The following is a 16,419-nucleotide window of genomic DNA, read 5'->3' on the forward strand; positions in this document are numbered from 1 at the left end:
CCCGCGGGAGTTGTTGCGGGGCCGCGTGGCCCCTCTAGGAATTCGGGAAACTTCTTGATGCCCTGGTTCAGGAACGTTTGGAGAAGCGGAATCGCCCTTAAAGGAGATTAAGGCCTTCAGGAGTCAGACAGCTTTCTGCCCGTTTCTACCCGGACGGACCGACTAGGCGATCGCTTCGTCGGGTTTCCAGCATAGCTCCCGACGCCCTGGGACGAGGGTTGGGGGGCAATACCAGCTGAGCGCGGTGACCTAGGGCCCCTCGCGGACTGCAGCGCCGGGTTCTCTTGTGTTGCCTCAGGCCCATCACCACGTTTAGGTACCTGGGCCCGTGAAGCGGGAGGTACAGATATCACTTGCAGATGCGGGTCATGGTGTCAGTCCGAAGTGGCCGTGTGCATTTGCGGGTCCTAACCTTCCCCTGCAGAAATAAATCATAGGGGCTGCGCTTCTCTGGGTGTTGCAGGACTTGATAAGGAGGTCTTTGCTTGTCTTTTCCCCTATGATCTTGTGCAGCTGCAGGTTCCCAGACTGAAGATGCTGTTTTCGACCTCAGTCCCCCCCACCCAGCATCCCTTAGAGAGATTGCTTTTGTCTGGTGTTGCAAAAGTCACATATGTTGAGGGACAGGAACATGAATGCATGCCTGAGCACGAAATTCCCTGTCCATATATATCATAAATTTAGATATTTCCCCTCGATGTTTTCTAGTATCATTTTAAAAAAATTATTTTCAAAAGCATAAAAATATTTTAAAAAATGACATAATAGTCAAAATTAGTCTCATTTTCTTCATTCCGTCATGGACTTCCCACTCCTTACCAAATTATTTTGCAGTAAACCTCTGACATAATTATCATTTCCTTAGAATTTTTGAAATAAAGCCAATCTTTCAGCATTGGTCAGATGTCTGAGACTGGCCTGTCTTAGGTGCCATATCCTAAGGGGAGTGTTTACAAGCTAGTGGTCATCCAAAGATTACATTAGCAAATCTAAAGATGTGAGGCCTGAACACCATGCATTCATCCTAAGAGAACTTGAAGAATTTGTCTTTATTCCTTGTCATAGAAAACAAAGTGGGGAATGCCTTCAGGTTGCCTTAGTTTCAGCTGTGGGAGTTATATAGCATAGTTATAAAGCAATATTAGTTTTCAAGTACTGGTGAAGTGCTGTCATTTGGAAATACAGTTTGTTTTATGAGATCCCAGAAGGTAGGATGAGACCAATGAATAGAAATAATGGAAGTATTCAATAAAAGGAAAAACATTCTTTTAGGGTTGTTGGAAAGTGAAGACGTGTCCTCCAACATCCTGTGCCATTCTGAAGAATGGGAGAGCACTTAGGTGATGGGTATGGAGGTTTTACACAGTGAATTGTTGGGCTAGATAAACTTCAACATCTTTTTTCTATCGTTTGCCCAGATCATATTAACTTTTTCCCTTCTCCAACTTTTTCATAATACTTATTTACCACTGCCATTCCCTCCATACACCCCCTTTGAGTCCTTACCATGGGCCAGGTACTGTTAGGCATTTTGTTAATTCTTTCTTGCTGCATAAAAGATTACCCTAAAATTTAATACCTTAACACAATGATTGTTTTAATTTTTTTCCACATCACCTCACAAAGATACAGATTGGCTGGCCTGTTCTGCTTTCCATGGTATCACTTGAGCAGCGATGGCTGCCAATTGGTGCTGGGCCAGAGACTGGAAACTCAGCTGGGGATATTGGCCTGGGGGCTTGGTCCCTCCACTTCACTGCTTGGGTCTTTTTGTGGCTTGATGACTAGATTCCCCAAAAGGAGCATTTTAAGAGGGTAGGACTTGTAGATGCCTTAATTTCAGTGGGAGTTATATAGCATGATTTCTACCATTTTTTTTTTTTTTGTTTTTATAACAGTTACTTGCCCAGAATCAAGGGGAAGAAAAGTGGATTATCTCTTGGTCATGCTGCAAGAGTGATAATGTAAGCATCTTTGGAAACAATGGACTACACACACATTTATCTCCATTACTTTATGAAATATTAATACCATGAAATATTATAATCTTGAGAACACTTACCCCTGTGAAATATTAAAATTTTCCATTTTAAAGATCAGAAAACTTGGACCCAGAAAAGTACCTTTTCCAATATCATACAACTAATTGGTGGGAGAGTCAAGATTCAAACATTTATTTATTTTTGCATTACAATTCTTAATTATACAATAATTTATCATATCTGTGATTATATATAAGGTATGTTGACACCAAATTCACATCTTTATACATGTATTTTGTATAATGATGAGGGTCTCCTTTCACCATCCATGCTATTCTCCTTCTCCCTCCCTTCCCTCCCACCCCTATTCCCTATCTAGAGGTAATCTTCTTCCCTTGCTCTCTCTCCCAACACCATTTTGAGTCTTCCCCCTTATCAGAGAAGACATTAGGCAAGATTCAAACTTTTTTGAGCTGGGGATCAAATCCAGGGCATCATGTGTGTTAGGCAAGTGCTCTACTACTGAACTACCTCCCCAGCCCTCAAGAGATTTTTAAAAAAGTCATTAAAAATTATTTCAATGTTATCCATCTAAATCGTACTGTATTAAAATGAGTTAATATAAGCAGGTGTGGTGGTGCACTCTTGTAATCCCAGCATTTAGGAGGCTGAGGCAGGAAGATTGCAAGTTCAAGGCCAGCCTCAGCAACTCAGCAAGACCCTCCATAACTTAGTGAGATCCTGTCTCAAACTAAAAAATAAAAAGCACTGAGGATGTACCTCAGTGGTAAAGCATCCCTGTGTTCAACCTCCAGTACCAAAAACAAAAAGTTAACTTAGGATGATCCATTGTTTCCTTCCATTAATATAACCACAACCACAAGATAAAACCCCAAAAGAGTAGACAAAGGAAAAGTTAGTAGATGTGACTTATGGCTCACTGTGATGTGTCATATGCACTTCCTCTTCAGAATGGTTTTGATTCCCAATCAGTTTATGTAGTGGCACCCCCTCCTCCACAGAAAATCTTAATTAAGCTTCTCCAGAAATCTTCACCATAATTGATCTTAGGACTATCAACAAAAGAATCTCTACAAAAGAGTTCAGTGTACTTAAGCTTCCTATTTCCTGTTGCTCTATCTTACAATTAAATTTGGCCAGGGGCCTCAAAGAGATCAGCACTCTAGGTGCTGAACATCTTTTACTAATTTTTCACAAACATTTGTGGAATATATATATATATATATATTATATATATATATATATATATATATATATATTCCATAGAATATGTGTGTGTATATATATATATATACACACACACACATACATATATACACACATACACATATATTCTGTACATGTACAGCTCTATACATAGTTATATATTGTAACTATATATATAGTTACAATATATATAACTATATATTACAATATTTAATTATATATATTGTTATTATTTGTAAAGGTTTTCAAGGGAAGTGTGTCTGCAAATACAGAGTATGATAAAAAAAACAAAACATTCTTTTAAGGAGGCCTCTGGCCTTGAGCTGGAGCTTCACAGAGATGTTTACATTCCAAAGATAAGAGAAGATGTTGCTAATTGGACTTCATGGAAACAGCTGGCAGGTGGAGGGAAGAAAGGGGAGAAACAGTTCTCCCCTTCTGAGGTGTTGTCCTTGAAGGGTAAACTTGCCCAGAGCAGTGAAAGAAAAAGCTGCTTTTGTGTGAACTTCTACAGACTGTGAACTTCTGAGCCCTACCCCTTACACACTGGGTATAAAGTTCTGAAACTGCCTGAACTCTGGGTTCAGGGGGATTAATTGATTACAGTGAAAGCTTTACCCTCTGAACCTGGCTGCACCCAAATAAAACTGCTTCCTGCTGTCTTCAGTGTCCTGCCTCATTTGTCCCCTTCAACAATTATTAAGAACCTATAATATGCCAGGCATTGTGATAGGACATGAAAAACTTAAAATGAAAAATATACAATTCTTGGCAGATATCTAAACAAATAATTACTGATACGGGCAATGATGATTGAGAAGGCCCTAATAAATGCAGACTGAATGTCATTGTGAGTACCCACAGTCCAAGCTCTTTTTGCCCCATCCCTTCTATGCTGGCCTGGACTTCTGTTTCTGTGGCCAGGTACAATTCTAGAAGATAATTTCCTTCTTTTGGAGATGTATAATTGCTTAAAGTTCTTTAAATGAAAGAATAAATATGCTTCCATATAATTGCAACTCACTGATCCTAGTCCTTTTATCTCACAAAATACCTCTAGTTGTGCAGGGTGTGGTGGTCCCAGTGGCTTGGGAGGCTGAGACAGGAGAGTCTCGAGTTCAAAGCCAGCCTCAGCAACAATGAGGTGCTAAGCAACTCAGTGTAGACCCTGTCCCTAAATAAAATACAAAATAGGTCTGGGGATGTGGCTCAGTGGCTGAGTGCCCCTGGGCTCAATCCCTGGTATCCCTCCCAAAACAAAACAAAACAAAAAAACCTCTAGTTGTTCTTGTTAGCCCTTTAAAATATTTGAAAAATAATCACATGTGTTTGTCCTAAAACTCGCCTAGAGGTAGGAGTTTTATGATTAAGCCTAGAAGCTGCTTCTGAATCCTGGAGCATAAAATGTGGTGCCTGGGGACCTGAACTCCCTTAAATGACATCTGGACAGTCCCACTTTACTTGCTGAACATTGCTCCATTCTCTGTTGTCTTGGGAGATTATTGTAGCTTGACAAAAGAAGTCAGATTCCTGTGTCCTTTGTAGCAGAAATCCAAAAGGGGGAAAAACTACCCGTGTTCAATGCTGTCCCTGACTCCCTTCCTCCTTTTCCAGCATGGTCATGTTTTTCCTCTAAAATGGTTCTTTTCTCAGTTTTCCTCGCTCATTTCTTCCACATTTATTTTTGCTGCCATCAGCAGGCTTGCCCAGTAGGGGGTGATCAAAACTTGATTTTTCTTAGAACACAGCCAGGCAAGCTTCCCTTCTATTGCAACTCTGAACACTTCCCTATCTTCTTCCTAGAAAGAGTTCACAGATACAGTATGCTGGAATGCTGCAAAGACATTTGCCAAAGAAAATGAAAAGAGAATAAAACTAGAGTTAGACAACTATTAAAAAAATTGGGCTGGGGTTGTGGCTCAGTCGTAGAGCACTCGCCTCACACATGCAAGACCCTGGGTTCCATCCTCAGCACCACATTAAAAAAAAAAAAAAAAAAGTGAAATAAAGGTATTGTGTCCAGCTACAACTAAAAAATAAAATATTAAAAGAAAAAATTATTGAGTCCTTGTTAGAGTACAGCAAGGAACACCTAATTTGGGGACTGATACCAATAGGGACCACTGAAATGGGATTTTTGCAGTAAAAGGCAGAGATTGGGCCTTACTCCAAATACAGCATTGGCAAGTGGGAATTTATAGGATCAGAGGACGGGGATAATTGGATGGAAAATTACTAAGAATAAACATCAGGTGTAAGAAAGATGTTTGTATATAGGTGACTCTATGACCATTGTGATTCTGCAATCTGTACAATTAGAAAAATGAGAAATTATACCCCAATGATTCAAATGTATGAATTGCCAAGATCATTGTAAATGTCATGTGTAGCTAAAAAAGATAAAATATAGGAAAAAAAATAAGGATTCTGGCTAAAGCAACCTAACAGAATTATGGACAAATGCCAGGATATCAGACATCACCTAGGGCATGGCAGAGGATGAGGAACTCAATCAGGTATCTAGGAGATAAGATATGGAGAATGGGGGGATGGATTACAGCTAAACTGACTTAGCAGGGTTTATTGCTGAAACAGAATTTTACAAGAAGTACACAGGTGGGTCTAAAAGATTTAGTAAACTGACTAAAGTTTGGTCAAGTAAAGAATCTGTCAGAACCCTCTACTTTAGAACCAGAATTCTGTTGCCAATGAAACTTGGAAGATCTGGGTATGCAATCTAATGATCTGAAAAATGGGCACATATTATTGCCTGCTCCTACAACTTTAAAATATTTGGAGAAAGATTAATTATAGCATGCGTGTGAGAGTGGCTTGGTAAAGAAACAACACTCACAAATAGTAAGGGATTTTAAATCCTCAAAACACTTTGCTATGATATTATTTCTAATCTTCTGTTGTTTTGTGTTGCTTTGGTGCTGGGGTTACAGGTGTGTGCCACCATGTCTGGCCTTATCTTAGACTTTCTATAACCCATCTATCATTGTGTGATGTATGACTTGAGTATTACAGATATTATTAAGATTGTAATGGAATAAAAGAAACTGATCATTGCTACCAAGTGAACCATGAGTATTTGGTGAATTAACGACAATGAAAGTGATATAGCTTGTGAATTTATTATGATTCAATAAATTGTGACATTGTGGAAAGATACAAACACATGTGGTCTATGTTAAGGGCACAGCTCTTGACAAAGATTAAGCAAAGACCAAAGATATTTTTTAATGTGTGTGTATGTGTGTGTCTGTGTGGTGCTGGGGATCGAACCCAGGGCCTCACAACTGCTAAGCAAGCACTGAGTACATTTACAGCTCTTTTCATTTTGTTCTGAGATGGTCTAAATTGTTTAGGATAACTTTGAACTTGTGATTCTCCTGCCTCAGCCTCCCAAGCAGCTGGGATTATAGGCATGTGCCATAATTTTTAAAAATTTGCTTTTGTCCCTTAAAACCAAAGGTTTATGCTTATTCAGACATAGGGTAAGTGTCCAGAGGTGAGGAGGAGCCTGGAGGCACTGAAGAGGGAGGTCATGTGCCTCGAAGTCAGCAGGGCAGGCTGGCTGGTTCAGACCAACCAAATAGGAAGCACATTTGGATAGGTGAGGTCCTTGGAAAAAATATTGAGGGACATCCACTGAAAAGGGGTGAGGCAAGGCTGTGGGAGGCATGTGAGGTTAGGGAGCAGGAGAAACTCAGATTGTTGAGGGGCACGGAACATGGGAATCTGACAAGAGACTAGGATTGACCAAGGGCAGGGGTTAAGAATGAAGGTGGCCTAAAATTGTACGAGGTCATGTCTGCATATTTTCCTCTTGCAGTTCTCAGGGCCAGGCCCAGGAATGGAGGAAGCAGAAGAAGCTACCAGGCTTTGCACTCCACAGGACAGGAGTGAAGGAAGAGAGGTCTCGGGAGGTAAACCCTGAGCCTTATGATTCAGTGGCTCTTGGGTGCCGTGGGGACAGTGTGAGCCTCTGGTCCTTTCCATGCCCAACCTAGACTCTCACACAGGGGCCCCTCATCAACAGATTTGGAAGGTTCTGTCCTACAGAATCACAGATGGACCAGCCAAGACAAATACAATACGATCTTGCTACCTCAAGGGCAGGCAGTTTTCAGAGTTTTTGAAGGTATGATATTATGATAAAAACAAAAACAAAAAAACCACAACTTGGTCTTTGTTCCTAGTTCCTGGCACACAGCTCCTAAAACCTTTGGCCTCTCCAGAGTGGTGGTGGTTATTGTTTTTTATACTGAGGATTGAACCCAGAGGCACTTAACCACTGAGCCACATCCCAGTCCATTTTATTTTTTGAGACAGGGTCTCACTAAGTTGCTTAGGGCCTTGCTAAATTGCTGAAGCTGGCTTTGAATTTGCAATCCTCTTTGCCTCAGCCTCCTGAGTTGAGTTGTTGGGATTACAGGTGTGTGTCACCATGCCCTGCCCCGAGATGTGTTACTTATATGTTGATGAGATGACTGGTGACTGGGGTCCTCTAGATAGCTTCAGCATAGGTGTTGATTGCTGGAGAGACCAGAGAATGGTTAGAGGGTTGAAGCCCCTGATCAGACTCCCTGATTGCTGGGAACAGAGGGGCTAGAGTGTGTTATCACCAATGATTAAAGATGTAACCATTCATGCCTACATAATGAAAACTCCATAAACTTCCCAATCCCCAGGCTTGTGAAGCTTCTTGGGTAATAGTGAAGTGCTGGGAGGGTGACCTGCCCAGAGAAGGTATGGAAGCTTCATGCACCTCCCCAAGCCCACCTTAGACCAGGCCTTCTGGCTGTTCATTTGCTTGCTTATAGGACATTTGGTGTTGCTGAGATAAGTGGTGTGGGGAAACCCTCAATTTGGTGTCAGCAGTCTTGTGAGGAGAAGCAGTTCACAGATTATGCTTTGGACACTGTGGATCCTGCCCTGCATCTCCCCAGCTCACTTTTCACCCAGGCCATTGGAGTGAACAGTTTTTGCAGGTGCACCCAGCAGCACTTGCTCCCTGGCCTCTGTGGTGTGCAAACCTGGAGTAGGAAGTTGTCACTCCATGGAGCAACTTTTGAATAAATGCTCCCTCTTGCAGTTCCCAGAGTAGGCAATCTTGTCATGGGGATATTGGGCCTCACTTATCCCCATGACCAAACTCAATATGTATTGGATTTCTTCCCAGTACCTTCTTGTTCTCTGGAATTATTTCTTAAATTAAGTCATCCGCATACCAGCCCTTATCTCGGACTCTGTTTTCTGGAGCCCTCTGCTCAAGGATGGGACAAGACAGGGTGAAGTTCCCTTGACCCATTTATTCCACCATTGTTCTGAAGCAAGCAGGGGAGGACTGAGCACTCTAATCTTAAGGAGCCTGAGACAGACAGAACCAGAGTGGCTTCACCTCTACTCAGGTGAAGTAAATCACTAAATCTGGTGAATTGTTTAAATAGACAATGTAAAAAACTAAAATTGAGTTTTGTGGGTTGCAGTTCCAGTGTTTAACTTTCAAGTTTTACTTTTTTCTTTATTCCAAATTTGTACAATTATTATTATTGGTACCAGGGATTGAATCCAGGGGCACTTAACCACATCCTGGCCCTTTTTGTATTTTATTTAGAGATGGGTTCTTGCAGAGTTGCCTAGGGCCTTGCTAAGATGCTGAGGCAGGCTTTGAACTCCTGATCCTGCCTCAGCCTCCCTTACCCTTGGGATTACAGGTGTGTGCCACTACACCTGGCAAATTTGTGCAGTTATGACTAAGTGGATCTGAAAAACCAAACACAAGTATTGCCACCTAGAGATGATAATTTATTGTTTTTACCATGACCCAGAAGAGAAACAACAAAGAGAATATTACAAATCCCCACAATTTCCTTTCCCAACTTCACTACTCTAACATTTATCAGATACCACTGGCCTCCTAAAATGGACCACTATGAATTTTTGCTGCCATTTCTCTTATGATTGAAATTTTATACCTCAATCAAGGTTTCAAACTATTTTAGTGAAGGAATTCCCTAGTTCTTAAACAAACCACTTTCCTCTAAGATGTCATTATTTAGTGAAAGAAGCCTTTCTGGAAATGTTAATGAGGATTGTAAGCAAACAAATTCAATTTTAAAATCATTTATTGGACATCTACTAAGCACCTGGACTCTTCAGAGACTGTTAAAATGAAAAACCCAGTTTTGAACAGCAATAACTTAATTCTGTGGGTATACAAAGACAAGTTTCTTCTTTTGGTCTAAATTTATTCTAAAAGAAGCTGGGAACTGACAGGACAGGACAGGACAGGTTGTTTTATCTAGTCTACAAATAAGACAATGCCTGAGTTAGCTCTATATATAGATTTAGCCTTATGTTGACCTGGTTGTAATAATCTATATTTAACCAAAAGTTAATAAAAATACATATGCTTATTTTAAAATAATTACGATCTTGCTTGCACAACCCACCCCTTACCCCTACACTCATACACTTTTTAGGATTTTCCTGCATAATCACAACCTGCTTCCTCCCGCCCCCCCCCACCCCCATATATCTTTTCAAATAATACCCCTGCTACCAGCAGAAGCACCTCTACATCTAACATGCTTTATCCTTGCTAGGGCAGACTAGAAACTTCAAGCAGCAGCTGAATGCTGTTACCCAGGTGAGGCAAGGAGAAAGGTAAGGGAGCAGGAAGCCCAGCACATTCCCAGGTTTTTCTCTCCCTTTTCCAGCTGGTATAATTCTCTTTGCTAACATACCCAACCTTGTCAGGAGACTGCACAATATTGAGAGTGACTACAGATGCCTGGTTCCTTCCCTGGACCAAAGGAACTTAAAAGCCAAATCTGAAACTGGAATGAAATCCAAGTGTCAGCACCGCTTTTTTTTTTTTCATATATATATTTAGTTGTTGATAGACATTTTATTCATTTATTTATATGCGGTGCTGAGTGCCTCACACATGCTAGGCAAGCGCTCTACCACTGAGCCCCAGCCCCAGCCCAGCGCTGCCTCTTTCAACCACACAGACCTCATTGCATCACCAAGCAAATGGCCTCACTGCTTACTGAATGCTTGTTGAGGGGAGAAAATTTAATTCAAAAACCAATTAACTTTGCCGATTACTATGTAAGCTGAAGTGAATCATGATTCTTTTAGTAAATGGGAGGTGTGAGCATCTCCACGATTAAGAACTATTAAAATCACAGCAAACCATGGTTTAGAGATTACCTAATGACTACTTTCTTCTACCGTTTAGGATAACAAAGAAAAGCAGGGGGTTGGTGGTGTCCTCTAGTAAAGAGAACCAGACAGTATGAAGCCAAGTTCTCATGTTAATACATCTTATATTATGGGATGCCAAACTATTTCCCAAACTTTTGACCTGCAGAACAGGAGATGGCTTACCTCCCTTTAATTTCAAGTTTGTTTTACAAAGCTTTGAAAAGTAAAACAAATTCATTTTTGGATATAATAAAAAATTAATCTGAATAGCAAAATAAGTAACAGCTTTTAAAGGTAGAGTGTCCATTTTAAAAATGAAAACTAAATCTACGTTAGGAAAACTTTTCAAACAATAATGCTTTATATTAAATTCTCCAGAAGTAGTTGAAATGAACATCTACCCTAATTTCTATGATAGAACAACTTATTTATACCAATTAATTTGCTTTTCTGAGTCTGTTTCACTTAATCTGCAGTGATTTAGTTTCCCCAATGGGAAACCCCAGCACCCTCAAATATTTCTGAGAAGTTACTCAGAGTGGGATGCACAAAAATAGGGCTCCTGGGGCAGGTATTGCTGTCACTGTTGGGCTGTATTTCAATACTTTTACTCTAATTCACACAGTATTTCATGAGGATGTCAGGATGGACTGGTTTAGTTGGCTTTGGATAAATGGACCAGCATGCCTACCTGGAAGGTGACTAACTCTAGATCAAAAAACAAAACAGAACAATGTTTACAACTATGAATCTTCACAAACCCTCTCTCCTAACAGTCAAACCAGGGAAGCGTGGGGACAAGGAAGGTGCACAGGAGCACAGCCCAAGGGAATCTTGCAAAATGCTTCTTGAGACTCATCAGACAACCCTCCTGCAGTGCCAACTTATTTCCCAGGAAACTGCCCATCTTGGTGTTTTCACATCCCCAATTTTCTAAGCATAAAGATTTAAAAGTTAGCGGGGAGGCAAGATTGTGGTTTTACAGAATCTGGTCAGATTATCAGTCCCACTGGCCACTGCAGTTATGTCTTACTCTCAACTCATTGATTCAATTCCTCCCCCAACAAGCTCAAATCCGTCTACTCCCTCTGCTTGCAGTAGTGACCTAGCAGCTCAGAGGTCAACTTCCCAGTTTTGAAAACTCTTTTGAGAAGTTGCAGATGTTTAGAGGAGTCATTTCATTTTAGTGCCCTATTAGCCTGTCTCTCCTCATGAATTTACTGATCTCTTCTCTCGATTCAATAAGCACCAAACAATGAAGGTCTTTTCCCCTTCATCCTCCCACTTCTCAGTTCTGTGAACTGACTTTTTGTCCATTACCACATCAATCTCTTCACTACTCACTTCAAAACCTCTCTTTTGAAGTGATGTGCTCTGTCAAATTAAAATACATTATCTGTTTACAAGGGAATGTACAAAATAATAGGGGTCCAGGTACAAAACACAGTGACATTATGGCCATACTAAATGTATAGAAGTACCCAACATTAACAAATTTTAAAGTTGTACATTTTGCTATTTCTTTAGCATTTCCCCACATTGTTTTCTTCTGTGGATCCTGTGGAGTTAAGACCGAGCTCCTTCTGCCGTGTTTTGTAATTTATCGCATGACTAGAACATACCGAGGGAATTCATTTTCTGTCCAAAGCAATGAGTGCTATACATGAACATTTTCCTCACATATAATGTTATTAAGTTTATTTACAGTGTAAGCTTTCTGAGCTAAGGGCTGAGATGTGATTAAAGGCTTTGCCATACTTATCACATTCAAGAGGTTCCTCTCTGGAATAAATTCTCTGACATATATGTGAATCGTCCTACATATCAAACATGTCACTCTCTCCACACATTTAATAGTTTTACCTTTATGACTTTAATTTTAATTAAGTGCCTTAAATACCAAAAGGTCTCACATATCTATATTCTCAAGTTTAGCCTTGCTTGTCAGGCTGGAGTAGAAACAAATACCCACAACCTGAATAATTTTACTTCTCTTCCTGGCAAGGTTAAGGTGTATCTTTAAAAACTTCAAAAAAGTCCCATTAGGTCAACTAGCATGCTGATTGATGGTCAGCTATAGTGTACCAACTGTTAACAGACTTCACCCAGTAAAGAACTTTTGAATGTCTATCCTGAGCACTAATTAGATGTTGCCAGAGTTTTTGACCATGGCCCAATGACACCTCTGCACTGAGCATCTGATAAATGAATGCAATGCAAATGGTTTTAATAACTAGTTGTAGCCTGTTCTCAGGAAACAAACATTCAATTTGCTGCCTCTAAGAGTGCATCTGCCAAAGATCTGAAGCAACCCCAGTAGCTATCCAACAGCCAGCAGAACATCCCAATAAAATGGGAGCCAAATGAAGGGGCACAGGTCATATTTAAATTTCACTTATAAACAAAATCCCAAAATGACAGCTGAATTTTGTCAGCATGTAGTGGGGGAAATGGGGGCGAAGCCAAAGTGAAACTGACCAAAGTCCTTTCCCTCTTAAGAACAAAGGCAGAGAGTTTGGAATGGATGCCTGGAATTGTGCACTTCATTTTGTTGCTTTCAGGGGACAAAAGTCCTCTCAAAAGCACCAGCAATTTTCTAGGCAACCACCACTGTGGCTCATTCTTTGAAGAAAATTCTTGATGAATTTCTACTTTCATTTCTCTACAGAAAGTGAATTAGATATACTCTTCTAGAATATATCATTTTTTTTAGCTGGATGGATAGAAATATTCTGGTAACTGGTTGACTTATTTTACGTGGTCTCCCCAGTCAACACTGAAGAAACTGCTTAGAAGCTACAGAGAAGCTGCGGTTAGTCCAAGTAAGAAAGCCAAAGAGAGACCAAGAATGAATGCTGTGCAGAATTCTAGTGAGGTCTGGAGCTGAGCCCATACATGCCTCCATCTCATTGGTTCCACCATGCTATCTCGTGGATTTTTGCTGCTGGTCAGCAAATGACTGATAAATGCTAGTTTTATTGTTTCTTGAGGGAACATCTCAAATTGAAGTGGGGTTTTCCTGTTACAGGGTGTTCATGCTGATGGTCTTCAGATTTGTTTTTAGCCGGTTTCTAGCTTTCTGCAGGGCTATCCATGGCCATCTGAAAGCTCTCATCTCATGAACAGAGGCCTCTCTAACCAAACCCTTGATACTTGGGTCCCTTGTGTATGTGAAACAGTCTCCATCAGCAGCTTCTAGAGAGCCACCTGACTTGAGCTGCACAAATGGAGATAATAATTCCATAACCTCACTTCAGTCTTTAGTGATGAATAACAAAAAAAGATACCGTGCACTATGACTATGACACAATCAACCATTTCTGATATACTATCAGTGAACTGCTCAGAGCAACGAACTACCTTTCATAATTGCCTGCTGATGATGGTAAGTTCTTTTTGAAAGTTTCTGGAAAAGTGTGGAAAAAATGCTCCCTTTTTTTTTTTCTGAAAAGCAACAAAACACATCTTCTGAACTATAATATCTTAAGTTACAAACAATTCAGAAAGTGCCCAAATCATCATATTGTTCAGCAGCCGACTGAAGAGAATTCTGGCTAAGATCTTTGCCATGGAAAGATGTCAAAAAATGACCTTAGTCAGTGTTCACATTTTCCTTAAGATGGTATCAATGTAGTAAATTTCTGACATTCCGTAGTATTTATTCACCAATCCATGTTTAGAAAGAGTCTATGCAGGCAGCTAATCAGTGCCTTCGTTTATGTTTAGGACAAAAATAGCATTGGCCCTACAGGGCTTAGCATGTCGTGTGGCTGTGAAGGTCCTCTTTCAAAGTTGGGCCAGGCTACCGTATTTCAGGTACTCATGATTCACAGGGCTTTATCATAAATATGAAAGTCCTGTTAGAAGTCAGATATAGGATATAAGGAGTGCCTCTTTATGGGTTCAGCACTAGGTACAGTGCCGGGCTGTCAGGAACATAACTATATCCCTTGACAACCAAAGCATCTCTTTTGGGGGATGAATAAAAACTTCCATATATGAAACAATGAAGGATTAAAAGTCAGTATATGATCAAGTGCTAACTTGTGGAGAAATGCATTTAGGAGTGCTAGAGTGCTTTAGGGACTTCAAGAAGGGAGAGAAGTGTTTTGAATTGTTGTTGCTGTTTCAGGAGAACTGATCTCAGTGATGAGGATAGAACCATCTACATTTGTTGCAGTCCTTTGGAACTGTAGACTGGTGCACGTACCCTCTCTTTCAGGAAGAGATAGAAATCTTTGGTTTGATACTGATCAGCACAGTCCTAGATTTCTATAGCTTTGGTAGGCTACCAGTGATCAGCTATATAACTTATGGGATATATAACTAGCTTGAGCAGCAGCATGTCCCCATATAGTTTTTGTTTTAACTCTCTCTTTTTTGAGAAATAAGCAAGATATTGGCCAGGTAGGGCTTGTTTGCAGCAAGTGGCTTCCTAACTTCAGAAGCACATTCACAGAGCCAATCTTGTTCTTTCAATTTATGCTGTGGTTGCTGCGATTCAAAGAGCTCCTTAAAGGTATCCTCATTACTGAAAAGCTTGACATTTTCCTGCGTGTGTGCTTTTATCTTATGTGGAAATATTGTATGGATTACCCATCTGACCAGTTTTCCCTGCAGGGCTGTGTGGAAGAATTACCTGCCCACAGACAACACAAAGGCAGAACACTGCTGATGTACCTCTAAGGATCCTTAATCATAATTAAAAAAAAAAAAAAAAAATCTGTTGAGGCTGTTTTTTTTCCCCCTCAATGGGCACACATTTCTGAAATAATTTTAGAAACAAAAGGGGGAAATGGCTTGATGACAAATTCTTGCTTTAAACACAACTTTTGAGAAATGCTCCAAATGCATCCAGGGAGGCTGGGCTATACTCCAAGGCTCGCTCTCTGGCATGGATTCTGTGATGCAGAGTGAGGGTTGAGCTCCGGGTGAAGGCCTTGCCACACTTGGTACACTTGTAGGGCTTTTCTCGGGTGTGGATTCTCCGATGCAAAATAAGGTACGAGTTTCGGTTGAAAGCTTTCCCACACTCACTACATTCATAGGGTTTCTCCCCTGTGTGGATCCTCTGGTGCTTGGTGAGGTCTGAGCTCTGGCTGAAGGCCTTCCCACACTCGTTACATTCATAGGGCTTCTCTCCAGAGTGGATGCGCTGGTGCAGAATGAGATTCGAGCTGTGACTGAAGGCCTTGCCGCACTCGTTACATTCATGAGGCTTCTCTCCTGTGTGGATTCGCTGATGCAGGACAAGGTTTGAGTTGAGACTGAAAGCTTTCCCACACTCACTACATTCATAAGGCTTCTCTCCAGTGTGGATGATTTTATGGCGGATAAGGCTTGAACTTCTTGTGAAGCATTTACCACATTCATCACATCTGTGAGACTTTGCTCCTGTTGGAACCTCTTCAGGGGTATTAAAGTTTGAACTCAGACTGAAGCTTCTTCCCAGCCCTTTTCCCTTCTCCCTCGGACCTCTCTCCCCTGTGGTAGGTTTTTTTTCCCTGGCTGTAGTTGGACCTGACTCTCTCTTCTCTTTTCCAGTTTTCTCCTCAGGGTTTCTCTGCTGCCTTTCTACTACTCTGCCCTGATGTTCACGTTTCTCTCCAAACTCTTTCTGAAATCTTCCTGCTTTCTCCCCATGTGATGCTGAGTCTTCTGTGACTTCAGCTTTTGAGGTCGACTCCTCGTTCTCATTTCTGGTTTCACAACCTGGCACAATAAATAGAAAATACAAATAGCACCTTTTCCTTTTGACTACAAAGATAAATCAAGTGACATTATTTTCCAAGAAGCTTCTATGCCTGCAAAACGACTTCACAGTATTAATCAAGGATAAAAAGAAAAAAAATAAGGAAAAAATCGGGACAATGTGGAGTAGAGTTAGAAAATGAGAGGGCAAGCAGAGTGGAAAGAAGAGAAAATAAAAGGGTACATGCAGAGAGAACATGAAATAAACAGGCACAGTGGGGAAGGGGCAGAGGGAAGA

The 16,419-nt window shown here is 40.8% G+C and overlaps 1 protein-coding gene and 1 long non-coding RNA gene across 3 annotated transcripts in view; one reads left to right on the forward strand and one right to left on the reverse strand.

Moving 5' to 3' along the window:
* On the forward strand, positions 1–16,107 carry LOC308650658. The gene is made up of 4 exons (XR_014022375.1): positions 1–316; positions 1,899–1,964; positions 7,048–7,356; positions 15,975–16,107. It is a non-coding gene; the product is annotated as an uncharacterized lncRNA (long non-coding RNA).
* Positions 14,206–16,419, reverse strand: part of ZKSCAN1 (zinc finger with KRAB and SCAN domains 1) — a 15,258-nt gene continuing 13,044 nt past the window's right edge. For both annotated transcript variants that reach the window (XM_081296805.1, XM_081296804.1), the window contains one exon: positions 14,206–16,142. In XM_081296805.1, coding sequence (XP_081152931.1) covers positions 15,250–16,142 — 893 coding nt within the window. In that variant the 3' untranslated portion in view covers positions 14,206–15,249. The remainder of the gene's footprint in view (positions 16,143–16,419) is intronic.

The sequence above is a fragment of the Spermophilus citellus genome (assembly GCF_964194105.1).
Source record: "Spermophilus citellus genome assembly, chromosome: 6".
Lineage (NCBI taxonomy): Eukaryota > Metazoa > Chordata > Mammalia > Rodentia > Sciuridae > Spermophilus > Spermophilus citellus.